This window comes from Helianthus annuus, chromosome 16 (assembly GCF_002127325.2).
Source record: "Helianthus annuus cultivar XRQ/B chromosome 16, HanXRQr2.0-SUNRISE, whole genome shotgun sequence".
Taxonomy (NCBI): Eukaryota; Viridiplantae; Streptophyta; class Magnoliopsida; order Asterales; family Asteraceae; genus Helianthus; species Helianthus annuus.
Window position 1 is genome coordinate 4,394,121 of NC_035448.2, and position 12,900 is coordinate 4,407,020.

Sequence of the window (12,900 nt, forward strand, 5' to 3'; positions counted from 1 at the left end):
TCATCTTTTTCGCTGACCGGAGAAGCATCTGTAAACTCATCTCCATCTGTGGAGGTTGTAAAACCGCCGGTTGTTATTGATTCAACGTGTCCTAAGTTTAATTCGTTATATGATTATATGGCTTATCGAAACCAAATTAATGTTCAGATAGTCAGGCGATTTCAATGGTTAAAAAGGATGAAGGTCCAATGGAGGTTATGGGTCACGGTTCATAACAGACACATTACTTTTGGTGACTCAAATTGGTGGATAATGCCATTAATTTACAAAAATGACGATATGATTATATGGCTTATCCACCAATTTGAGTCACCACAAAGTAATGTGTCTGTTATGAACCGTGACCCACAACCTCCATTGGACCTTCATCATTTTAATTTAATTTTGTACAAACCATTGATACAGTACTGTGAAATCTTCTCCCAAACCCTCCCAACCCCACCCACCCCCCACCTTTCTCTCTGTTTCCCCTCACCATTAACCACCACCCACCACCCACCACCCACCAATATCTAATTTAATTTAATTTTGTACAAACCATTGATATAGTACTGTGAAATTTATTTATGTTCATTATTGAACCAGTCACTTGCTCGGTTTGAATGATTAAAAACATGTGATTTATGTGGATATGATCTATTTATTTTTCTAGGAACTCAATACCAAGAGTGAATAAGATATACAACTATACAACATGCTGATACATACTTTAATCAAATATTCAAATCTCAGCAACTCAACCGTATATAACATTATCTGAACGCCTTTTTTTGGTTAAAAAGGATCAGTGTCGAATACCCAAATCCCTGGTGATGTTCAGAGGGTCTTCGCTGACGTCAAGATATCCCAGCGTTCGTTGCTACAAAAAAGTAAACCGTTAGCCTTGTCACGGAGGGCCCCGGGAGGGGGATCCGTGACCAAGCTCCGGCGTGAGAGTAAGTAAACTTGTCGGAGAGTATGAGAAGTTTATTCCGATGAGTATGATCACCGGAATGTTCCTCTATGGTGTGAATCTAGTAAATGTGTGTGTATTTATATGGGAGGATATCGTCGGAATAAATGAGGGAGAGTTATTAGTGTGATACCTCGAGTCTGCCTTATGATTATCCCCTTTGCTTCCTTATATAACTCCGAGACCTTATCTCCCATGTGAGATATTTTAATGAGATGATCCAACGGATTCTGAGAGTCTTCGGGGGGCTCAGACACGTGTCTGACCCCCAACGGTAAGATTGCAGCCCTCATTTACTGTTTTCGGCTAGGAAGTACAATTCCAGCCAAAGATCCTTTTCTAATCATGCATTAAATATCGCTTGTGTGTTCTGATCCTTGTTTCTCGCTCATTTTATGTAAGGAAAACCTTAATGGGCAAGGTAAGCTGACTTTGGGCCTTATCTGTTGGGCCCGCATGATGGCAGCCCAAGTCGGGTAAATGGAGCAGTCCATTGGTCCGTCGTCAAGTCATTTTTAGTCCCTGGTTCTGAGTCCCAAGGCTCATGATCAGGGGCTGAGTTACACCTGTTCTCAAGAAGTAATTTTCTTACTTTGAGAATGTGGGCCCGTTTTTTAATTAATTATTATTCGCCCGTTATCAGTCTGCCGAATATTAATGGCGGGGTTTAATCCCCTTAATACACATGCCCCCTTTTTCAAATTTTGAAGAGATGGTGATATGACGGTTATCATCTTGTCAGTTGCCTCTTTAAATACCCCTATTTCCCTTTCATTTTTTCTTAACCTCCATTAAACCTTTTTTCTTCTTTCTTGCTCTTCATATTTCTTTGATCATCGCTTCCTTGTTTACCATGAGTCGCACCGGTCGTTCTGTGTTCCGATCAGTTTTGACGGTAAAGGATTTGGAATCCTTCATTGAGACCTACAAGATTCCCGAGCGTTTTTCTCTTACTCTGTCGGCCCCTGATGAACCGGCTGTATGCACACCCGATTGGATTGTTCTCTATACTCTGGCGTTTTCTTCTTGTGGAGTTTGGTACCCCATTTCTCCCTTTAAGATAGCCTTACTTCGTCACTTCGGGGTTCATTTCTCTCAGTTGCACCCTCTAGGGTTTATGAGAGTAGTATATTTTGAGTTATCTTGTGTGGCCGTCTCCGGCGAGCTATCTGTCCCCTTGTTTTGCATGTTTTATAAACTGATTTCCAATGGGGAATGGTTTACCTTCGCCAAACGAAAAGATAGTGTGTCGAAGCCTTGTTACTCCTTCATGCCGACTTCCACTTATCCTAAAGAATGGAAGAGTAGGTTTATCTTTGTTTCTGCTGCCATGATACCTGAGTCCCCGCCGCTGAGGGATGCCGAGGCTGCTATTGAAGACAATATTCCCATTTTGTCTGCTGACGAAATCGTCCTACGGAAGCGCATGTACGAGAATCCGACAAGAGCTTTTACCATTTCCGAAGGGATCCTAGCTATGGGAGGTCTGAGCCCTTCCTTCTCGGTTCGTCCTAAGGCCTTTTTTGGCAAAAAAAGGTATTCTTGTGTCCCTGACTTGTTGTATTTGTTTTTGTTTTGTTTTGTTTTGTTTTGTGTAGTCATCTTTAGCATTTCCTTTCTGCAGAGTTGACTATGTGGAAGTTGCTTCAGGGGGATTCCGGAGATGTGAAGTTTGTGATTGGTGATGAAGTTGAACCGGGTTTGAACCGGGGTGTTGAGGTGCAGGTGACTGGAGGGTCTGTTCAGGCCGGGGGCTCTGTTGCCGTGGAAGGGGATGAGGGGGCTTCTTCTGAAGGAGAAGAGAGTTCCCCCGAATCTCTTCAAGTTAAGTATTCTGGCCGTGAAGATGAGGAGGACCTGGAGAGCCGTTTGGCTCGTAAGCGAAAAGCTACTAGTCCCAAACAAACCCTGGCCTCGCGTGATATTCGGCTGAGACTCCGGAGTGCTAGTGGGCAGAAGGCCCCTCCTTCAACAAAAGCTGTTTCTGAACTCCCCCCTATTGGGGTTAAGGGTTCTTTGTCCAAGCTCCTGCGGTCCTCCAGCTTTGTGAGTGATCCCTTGTTAGTGAGTTTATCTTTTTACCTGTTGCCTTACATTCGCTTTGTCTTAGGAGGTTTCTGATGTTCTTTTTTCCTTTCTTTGTCTGAGTAGGGAAGTTCTCATGTTCCAATAGAGATCCCCACTAGCCCTTCTTCTTCTCGTGTTCGAGATAAGACTCTCGAAGTGAGCATTGCTCGTATTGCCTCAGCTTTTGAGGTTTCTCCTCACTATGCCACTGGGACCAGCAAGCCTTCTCATTTTGTGGGTTTCACCTCTCAATGTCCTCTGGCCCCTTTGTTTGCTGATGCCCTTCCTGCCCCGTATGTCCCTAAGTGGAAAATCACTCAATCCTCTGTGGTGGGCAATCCTGAAACTGCTCGGGACTTCTTGACTCATGCTGTTCCTCCCTCACATAAATTTATGAATTCTGCTTTAAGGGATGATCTCTTTGATGATCAATACAGCATGTCGCTTTGCGAAGGGTTTTTCAGGGGTGTTGGCATGTTACAGCGAGTTGATGATCTGAGGAAGGAGAACGAAGGGCTCAAGAGTGATCTTAAGACTGCTCAAACCGTCGCTGTTGAGCTTCGGTGTCAAGTGGTTGAGGCTGAGCGCAAGCTGCAGGAGGAGAAGGTACATAACCTTTCTCCTCTCTTTCCCCCTTTTTTTGTTTGATTCTTTGCGGATTTTTGTGATGTCTTTTGTTCAAGGGGCTGGTGTTATGTTGGAGTAGAGACAGCGATCTTGGGAGCAGGAGATGGCAGCTTTAATAGAGGAGAAGGAAGAGTTGGCCGCGGAGCTGAAACATTTGAAGGAGGTAGATTCCGTTTCTCAGGAGCAGCTGAACACTATGTATGCCGATTATGGGATAACTTCTGATGATAATCAGAGGTTAGCTAGGGAGAAGCACTGGCTGATTACTGAAGGTTTTGGAGCCTTTCTTACTGCCGTTTCTCAATCGGAGGAGTTCAGGAGCGGTCTGGAGCAGGTTTATAGGGCGTATCGGGACGTTGGGTATCAGTCGGGCCTGAAGGATGGGTACCTTTATTCTGCTCAGGGCTTGGGTAGGAAGGAAACTCCGCTTTATGATTCCAAAGCTAAGAAGCGGTTGTCTAAGTTGGACAAGGAGTTTAGGGGTAAGACCCCGGCCTTTCTTGAGAAGATCCTGGAGCATCCCATGATATCCATTGACGAATTGAAAGCCCTGTTTACTCCCGCCGGTCCCTCGTCTCCGAAGTCTTTGTCTGGGGGTGGCTCCCAGTAATTTCTGAACACTAACCTACTTCGATTTGGTTTTAATCTGAATAACTGTGCACTCTAGGATACTTTTAACTTTTTGATGCTTGGGGGGAGAACCTTTGTATAGGGGTTCTCCTGGTACTTAATCATATGACTTATGACGGTATATTGCTATCTTGTTTTTGCCTGTTTTCTGGTGTGTTTTTTCTTTTTGCAGGAGCTTTTGCCAGTAATCAGGTCGGCATTTTCCTGAAGACTTTTGGTTGTTTGCGAGAAACTGTGCTTTAGTCTGTCTATCGTGCTTTGTGTATTAGCTTTTCTTTTTAAGGCCAATAGGGTTTCTTATTGTACATTCATTTTGTAATAAAAAGAAAACTCCTTTTTGTAGTTTGTTTACAGAAGTGTGTTGTGCTCATGGTTTGCTAGATAAACCAGGATTGTATGTTCGAGGACAATTGCTGGACAAGTCTATAATGTGAGATTATGTTTTTGGCTTGTTTGTTCGTTTTCTTTGGGTTAGCTAGACCCTCTTTTGCCCCACAGCCGGGCGTTTGGTATGTTTGATATACCTTATACACGTGTGTTTGTTTGTTGTTAGGTTTATAGTTCTTCTAGGCACGTCTGTCTAGGTATAATACCTGTTATTTTGCCAAAAGGGGACAAGTGAGTTGTCCATTTGTCATTCATTTCTTGGGGACTAAGTTTCCCCAATACAACTTTTTACAAAAGGTTTTCTCCTGGGGGTAAGCCCCCGACTATCAGTTAATCATTACAAAAGTGGCTCCCTGGCCGTTTTTCCTAAAAGATTTTCTTCCGGTTCATATGTGGTACTTCCTGAGCTGCATGAGGTTCCATGTTCTTGGGACCTCTTTGCCTTGAAATGTCTCCAGCTTGCAACTTCCTTTACCGTTTGCCCACGTGACCCGGTAAGGTCCTTCCTAGTTGGGCCCTAGCTTTCCGGTGTTCTCCTGTAGGCTGGCTTCGTTTGCTCTTAAGACCAGGTCCCCCAGGACGAGGTTAAGTTTTTTCATTTTGACATTGTAATAACTTTCAAGCTGTTTTTTGTACTTAGCCTCCCTGACTGCTGCCACTTCCCTTCTTTCTCAAGCAAATTCAGGTTCATCCGGAGGTCTTGTTCATTTTCCGCCTCCCTGAGCTTCATTCTGGCAGTTGGGGATCCTATTTCAGCCGGGATGACTGCCTCCGTCCCGTAAGTTAAACTGAAAGGGGTTTCCCCGTTGCAGTCCTTGGGCGTGGTCCTGTATGCCCATAGCACAAATGTAATTCCTCCAGCCATCCTTTTTGTTTCCTTCCGAGTCTCCCTTTCATCCCCTTGATAACGCTTTGATTTGCTCTTTCCACTAGTCCATTACTTTGGGCATGGGTAACGGAGGTAAACACTTGGTGTATGTCCATCTGTTCGCACCACGGCCTGAAGGGTTTTCCAGCAAATTAGACACCATTGTCACTCAACAGTTCCTTTGGAACCCCGTATCTGCAAATGATGTTGTCTAGTACGAATCATCTCATCTGCTCCCCAGTTATTTTTGCTAATGGTCTTGCCTCTATCCACTTGGTAAAATAATCGATGGCAACCACCACGTACTTAACCCCTCCCGGACCCTCTGGGAATGGTCCAACTATGTCGATAGCCCACTTCTGGAAGGGTCAGGACGTTGAAACAGGTAGCATTGGGTGTTTGTGGCGGTGCGTCATAGGTGCATGGACCTGGCAATTGTCACATCTCTTGATCTCCTCTGATGCTGTCTCATACATTCGAGGCCAATAGAATCCCGCATTCATTGCCTTCGCCACTACTGTCCTTGGCTGCGAATGCATTCCACAGATCCCCTCATGTATCTCTCTTATCACATACTTGGCCTCTTCATTTTCAACGCACTTCAGGGATGGACCCAGGTATGACCTTCGGTAAAGTTCTTCATCGATCAATTCATATTGTAAGGCTTTGACTCTTACCTTCCTGGCTGCCCAGTCCACCTGTAACACCTCGAAAATTCATGTCCAATATTATATCGACACGTGTCATAGACTTTAAACGTGTAAAGGACTGAATTAGAAGGGCTAAAGTTGACAAACAAGGAAACTGTGCGAATATAAGGACCCAGAATGTCAACAATGGATAAATATATTTTTAAAATAGCCCTACAAGATGTTTATACCTTCAAACGAATAAGTCATGGATAATACGAAGCTAATTGTGAAAGAAAGTGAGGAATTACAAACTACAGGGGCTAAATGTGTCAACATGTTTAAAGTGTACCTCTGAGTGATCTTTTAGCAGACCCGAAGTTTTATAATGATAAATTATACTCACGAGAATGTGTGATAAAAATTTCACAAGGTTTCGATAAAGTATGAGAAAGTTATGACAATATTCGTATACGAGGGGTTAAAAGCGTCAACGTTGAAATTCAAGGCTTTTGGTGAACGTTTGAGTAACCGGGGACTAAATAAAGTTGGTTTATAACTTGGAGTCCTTAAAAGTCAAGTTTGGGGGTTTAAAGTGCAAGAAATGAGCTTAAAAACAAGTTTGGAAGGACCAGGGACTGAAATTGCAATTATTGAAACTTTGTAACCGGATCAGAGTGGCCATGCGGGGCGCGTAAGATCCTTATGGATCCTTACGCGGGCCGCCTAAGGTCCCCAGATGCAGAAAATGTTCACAGCTACCTGTACAGCCGGTTTAACCGACTTAGAAGCGTGGTTTTTCATTCCTGGAGCTTGTTTGATGGTTTTAAAGGATCTAGGGACACTTGGAATGATCCCATAACATCTATAGACCTTGTTGGCATGATCAAATTGATCCAAGAAACCTATAAAAGAGGCATGAAGTTCATTGTTCAAATGCTCATTCACTTGCAACTTCACAACTTGGTTTATGGAGCTACCTGGCTTTAGGAGAAGACTTGGAAGTGTAGAAAAGATAGCAAGGACCCTAAGTAAGAGCCTTAATCCCTGCTTAATCATTTTAATTAGCTTATATTCCTAAAAGTCAAACCGTCGTAATTAAGATTTGACTTCGTCATTAATCTTAATTGCTCCAGTCAAATTTCATTATGAAAGTACCTATGAGTTGGTAATTATGTGGGCATTAAACCCTTAAATGGGCACCCTCTGATTCCCATTCTAACTAGGTCAATTGTCGAGTCAAACTTAGTTACAAAAAGTCAACAGGAAGCTATTTTGTAAATAAACACATAATTATTAATGTGTAAGCTATGAAACCTATTTTGACACTCATATAACTTGGTAATTAATATAAGAACATGTCTAAACATGTTCAACTCGACAATTTTCAGTTTAAGCTCGGTTCGGGACCGAAAGTCGCATAGTTTGACTTATACTTTGACTTTCAGTTCTGACCCGTTTGAGCATGAATTAGGAATGCCTTAGAGCTTTAATAGGACCAAGTTGCCTATAAGTATAACCCTCTGTGATTATACAACTTGGTTCATTGGTTATCCAATTCATATGCATGATTCCGTTAAATGCTTAAATGTTGACTATTATGCCCTTATCACCTTAAAATGCGATTTTTGAAAAAGTGAAAGGATAGAAACCTTCAGGACTGATTTATAAACTTGTCCCTAGAATTTGGCATTAGTTTGAGGTCTAGATTAAGAGTTATGCTCATTAGCGTAATTAAGAAGCTTTTAAGTAAATAAACCGCATAATTAGCATATAGCCTATCTAAACCCAATTTTTAATACCAAACTTATTACACACTGATTTAATATAATATTTTGGGATTTTTGAAGATTTTTATTTATTTTTAGGCTGAGCATAACTTAGGATTCTAAGCTTGATTCGGTAATTGCCGGTTTTGCCCTTTCGGGCTATAAAATGAGTTTTACAAATCCTTTTGACCCCAAACCTTTTTACTGATGTAATATGATAAATAAAGTATTTTGAGCCTTCTGGAATAATAAAATTTTCAGCTTTCCTTTGAAAACCCGGAAATGGCTCCAAATTGCCTTTTAAGCGTTTTTAACGTATAGTATGTATTAAAATCATTTTGTAAATATAAGGTTTGGTACCTACTGATGTTCTAAGTAAAATTTCATACTTTAGCAGTAAGCAAAAGTCTTAAACTCAGAATTCCAGTTTTGACCTTTTAAGCCTATGTGAAATTACCAAAATGCCCTTTAGATGCATAGTTTGGTTATAAGTGATAAATTTCACATATAAGTTATACCCTACTTATATAACTTAGTAAATGGAGTATTTTTACTGATTACATCAGACCCGAAACTCAGAATTATATTTAAACCCTTTTATAACCTTTTAAATGACCAAAATACCCTTACAAGGCGTAAATTGAGTTTAAAATCATTTTGGGCATAATAGAAGACATCCTACTGATGTCACAACATATTTAAGGCATATTAACTTATGGAATATGTTCATGACTCTTATGGTTACCCGTTACGCATGTTTCGCGTTCGGATCGGTCTATGTAACTAGTTTACATATATTAGCCGAAACGGGTCAAATCATATCATTTTTGTCTCAAAATTTAGAATGTGTTTAAGTTACCCATATTAAACAAGTATGCAAGCTTGTCGAGTCAAAACCACATTCTAAGCCGGTCTTCGCTTTATCATGCGTTTGAACCGTGCCTTCCTTTGAAAACTAACCGGTCTAAAGCTTAGGCTAAATTAAAGACCCGTTAGGATTCTAATAGGTTATTAAAACCTTCGTTCCAGATTAGGAGCCCAGTAAAAGCTACGTGCACTTGCTGTATTTGATTTATACATTGCTCAGGTAAATACCCTTAACTTATTTTCCCTATACGGGCTTGGGATACGGTATATAAAATACCGCTTGGTCGGGTTTGTGTAGTCATTTAAATTAGAATGTGATTAATGTATTTACATGACCCGTTTGATATGTATTATTTGGTGTATGGCCTTTGGGGGTTAAATCACCATGTCCCGGATATCCTTGGCATCATTCATGAAATGGCCACGACCTAAGCACGGGGTGTAGGCGTACACCTGACAGTTGCATTATGTAAAAACTGGTATCCCACTATAAGGAATCGACCTTGTGGGCATTATACCTGTGGCGTGTCAGTTAACTTAAGTCCGGCCCTACAAACCGGCCCTAATGGACGACAAATGAGTAAAACTGTATACAAGATTATTTTGAATAATTGTCCCAAGTTATAAAAGATATTTTGCCGAAGTGCATTCAAATCAATTTTCAAACTCTTTTCAAAATGAGTCAGTTAAGTTGTATTCACCAGTGTAAACTGACGTATTTTCCAAAAAGGCTAAGTGCAGGTACTAAACGAAATAGGCTGGCTACTCCAGGCATCATTACTCAAGTCTCGCAAGCTTTAGATGCCAAAGTCTGTTGAACAATTTTTCCTTTTTATTCGATCCGCATGTGGGTCTGTTTCGACTGTTTTGTGATACTTAATATTACAATTTATTCAGTTGAAATAAATCTATCTTTTTGCTTCTGTTGTGCATTTATATGTTGTGTTGTTTGACTATGATATATCAATTACGTCACGATACTCCCCACCGGGCCCACCGGTGACACGTGGAAAATAGGGGTGTGACACCACCTCAGGTAATGTTCCGTCTTTGAGGAATCTTACAATCGATGTCATCCATGTCTCTTGTGCGCTTTCAATCGCAGCCACCTCTTCCGCGTCGAGAGAGGGGGAGGTCAGGATTTCCACTTTGATTTCTCCCGCTAGGTGGTCAAATGCCACGGAGGCCAGCTTGCTGAGGGCATCAGATTTTCTATTTCTCCCGCGGGGGATGTATTCTAGTTTAAAGGTCTTGAAAGCCTTGGCTGTTTCTTTTACCTTTGCCACGTATTGAGCCATTGTGCTGTCTTTTGCCTCACATTCCCCTTGGTATTGTTTGACCACTAACTGCGAGTCTGTATTAGCCTCCACATGCTTTGCTTTCATCTTTTTTGCTAGCCTTATCCCTGCTAAAAGGGCTTCGTATTCTGCAATGTTGTTGGTATTCTCAAAATCTAGCCTGATTGCATAGGTTAGCTCAATCCCCTCAGGACTGATTAACGTAATGCCCGCCCCGCTACCTTCTTCGCTGGAGGCCCCGTCTGTGAGTAACTTCCACACTGCCTCGCCTTCCTTCTCTTTCTCTTCCTTCTCCAAGGCTTCCCACTTTAAAAGTTCTTTTTCTTCATCCTCAGGGACCTCCGCCATGAAGTCGGCCAGTATTTGTCCCTTCATGGCAGTTCTGGATTTGAATTCCAAGGAATGTTCTCCTAGTTCGACTGCCCACTTAGCCAGACGTCCTAATAACTCCGGCCTCCTTAACACTTTCTGGAGGGGTTGATCTGTCATTAGGGTGATTTTGTGCCCTTGAAAGTACCTTCTGAGTCTTCGAGATGCAAAAACAAGAGCCAAAGCTAACATCTCTAGGGGCATATAGCGTTCCTCAGGAACCTTGAGGGTCCTGCTGATGAAGTATATTAGTATCTGCCTCGCTTCCCGTTCCACCATCATAACCGCACTTATGGACGTTTTTGAAGCGAACAAGTACAAAAGCAGATCTTCCCCGGGTACTGGGGTAGCTAAGGTAGGAAGCTTACAGATGTAATCTTTCATTTCTTGAAAAGCGGTTTCCGCCTCAGGGGTCCATTTAAACCTATCCGTTTGAAGACAGTCCTTCAGCACCTTCATGAAGGGAAGAGACCTGTCGGCTACCTTTGATAAGAAGCGGTTCAAGGCGATTAACCTTCCATTCAGCTGTTGAATGTCCGTCAGGGACCTGGAGGAGCGCATTTCGGCTACAGCTTGAGTTTTCTCCGGATTAGCTTTGATCCCGCGTTTAGTAACTGTTTTGGTCAAAAATTACCGAAGCAATTAAGTGATCAAATTAGTTAAGTGAGGTAGTGTGCTAAGAGAATGTGTTCAAAAATATGTCAATTGAGTTATTTGTAAAAACAGTTCGGGGATACGGCTCAGGATATAGAGTCGTATCTGCGATCAAACAATGAGCAAAAAAGTAAAGTAAATGACACGAGATGTACGAGGAAAGCCCTTGATCAATCAAGATCGCCGGCATAAAACCTCGGGAGCTGACAATCGCAGCTGCCTTGTTCTTCTATTGCTTCAAATATCAGGATACAGTGCAGGATGTGGTGCGGATCGACTAAGTGTTACAACGTGAATTGGGTACAAGTGTGGTGATTGCAGTAATCTAGAGAGCAAGAGTGTTAGCGAAAAGAGTGTGTGCCTTAAACTGATCCGCCACATCTATTTATAGTAAAGATAAATTAACAAACTATCCTAAACTTGCGGGATCCACCGAATATTCCTTCATCGAACGTTGTAGACCTGGTCTTTCGGGCTCAACGTCTCTTCTTCAACAAACTCGTCCGAGTCCTGTGGAGAAGAAGTCCTCTTGACCGTTAGTAAGCCTCAGCCTTTAATCTGCACGTGGTTAATTAATAAACCTCAGGATATCACCCAAGATGTTAGCAACATCCTCTTCCAGCATCCTGGTCACAAATAAACAAACAAAGGCAGGATATTGGTCAGGATATGCATGCTTAGAAAATGACCCATAACAATTGTCCCCAAATATATCTGTTGGTATACCAATCCAACGGATATATTTCAAAAATCTTATCTCGCAAACCGAGGCAATTAAAATGAAATGACGTTTGAGATGACTTTGTGCAACTTCCCACGCTTCTTTTGCTCTTTACCCCCTATATCCAGCCTATAATTAGCTGAGATATCTCACATTATTATCACTTTTCTCCAAGCAATTTTCAGGTATTCGTCCTCTCTCTCATCCTCTACTTTCTTTGAATTTCTTGTAATTTGCTTGATATTTCTCATGGCATCACGAACAAGATCTCACTCGAACGAGCCGATCTCAACCCTCGTGAGCCAAAATCTCATACGAGAACCAGAAAAAGAGATCTGTTCCTTTAACAATGCCGATATCGCCGCTCTGAAGGATTCCGACGCTTTTCCCATCGGAACAGTCATTCGCCCTTTTGATCGGGAAGTCCGATCAGATGCGTCATCAGATGAGTGGGTTTGTTTCTTTGCCTACCCCATTTCTTTAGGACTACGGTACCCATTTCCACCCTTCATCTCTCGTTTCTTTGAGCTCACCGGTCTTAGTTATGCCCAAACCATGCCAATGGTCTGGCGAGTTTTGATGGTACTTGACCAAATCAAATCTCGTCATTGCCCTGACCTGTGCATTGAAGACCTTCCCATAGCATATCGATTGAGATCTCATGGAAATAGCCGTTTTCTTTTGTTTTCCACTTCCAAAAATCCCCTAATCCTTAAAGCCACCAAGAACGAAGACCAGTGGCAACGAAAGTTCTTTTTCGTAAAGAGGGACTCCATTGACGGGGGTTCCGACCTGCCAGTTAGATGGCTAACCAAGGGTAGGATTTAGGGTTTTAGGAACATTCCCAAATATATTCTTAACTGTATTCTAACTGATATCCCAATATTTGTGCAGCGAATTTCAGAGACCTAGCACCCCCAAGTGCAGAATCACAACCCAGGATCAAAGAGATCTACCGACTTCCTGCCGCCGAAAGAACCTTCTCCCTGTCTCTCACAAACTCAAGTCAGAAATCTAGTTCAGAAATGTCTGGTAAGTATAGGTGAGCAAATTGACTATAAG

The 12,900-nt window shown here is 42.1% G+C and overlaps 1 protein-coding gene across 1 annotated transcript; it reads right to left on the bottom strand.

Annotated features, from left to right (window-relative positions):
* Positions 1–5,899: 5,899 nt before the first annotated feature.
* Positions 5,900–11,024, bottom strand: LOC110918844. The gene is made up of 2 exons (XM_022163125.2): positions 9,861–11,024; positions 5,900–6,229 (listed from the first exon to the last, which is right to left on the bottom strand). Exons 1-2 carry the CDS (start codon positions 11,022–11,024, stop codon positions 5,900–5,902), a joined length of 1,494 nt encoding a protein of 497 aa, XP_022018817.2.
* Between the last annotated feature and the right edge of the window lie 1,876 nt (positions 11,025–12,900).

Coding starts and splice junctions, on each gene's coding strand:
- LOC110918844 (XM_022163125.2), bottom strand. CDS start 11,024: ATGCGCTCCTCCAGGTCCCTGACGGACATTCAACAGCTGAATGGAAGG. Junction 6,230..9,860: donor AGACATGGATGACATCGATT/GTAAGATTCCTC, acceptor GAGGTGTTACAG/GTGGACTGGGCAGCCAGGAA.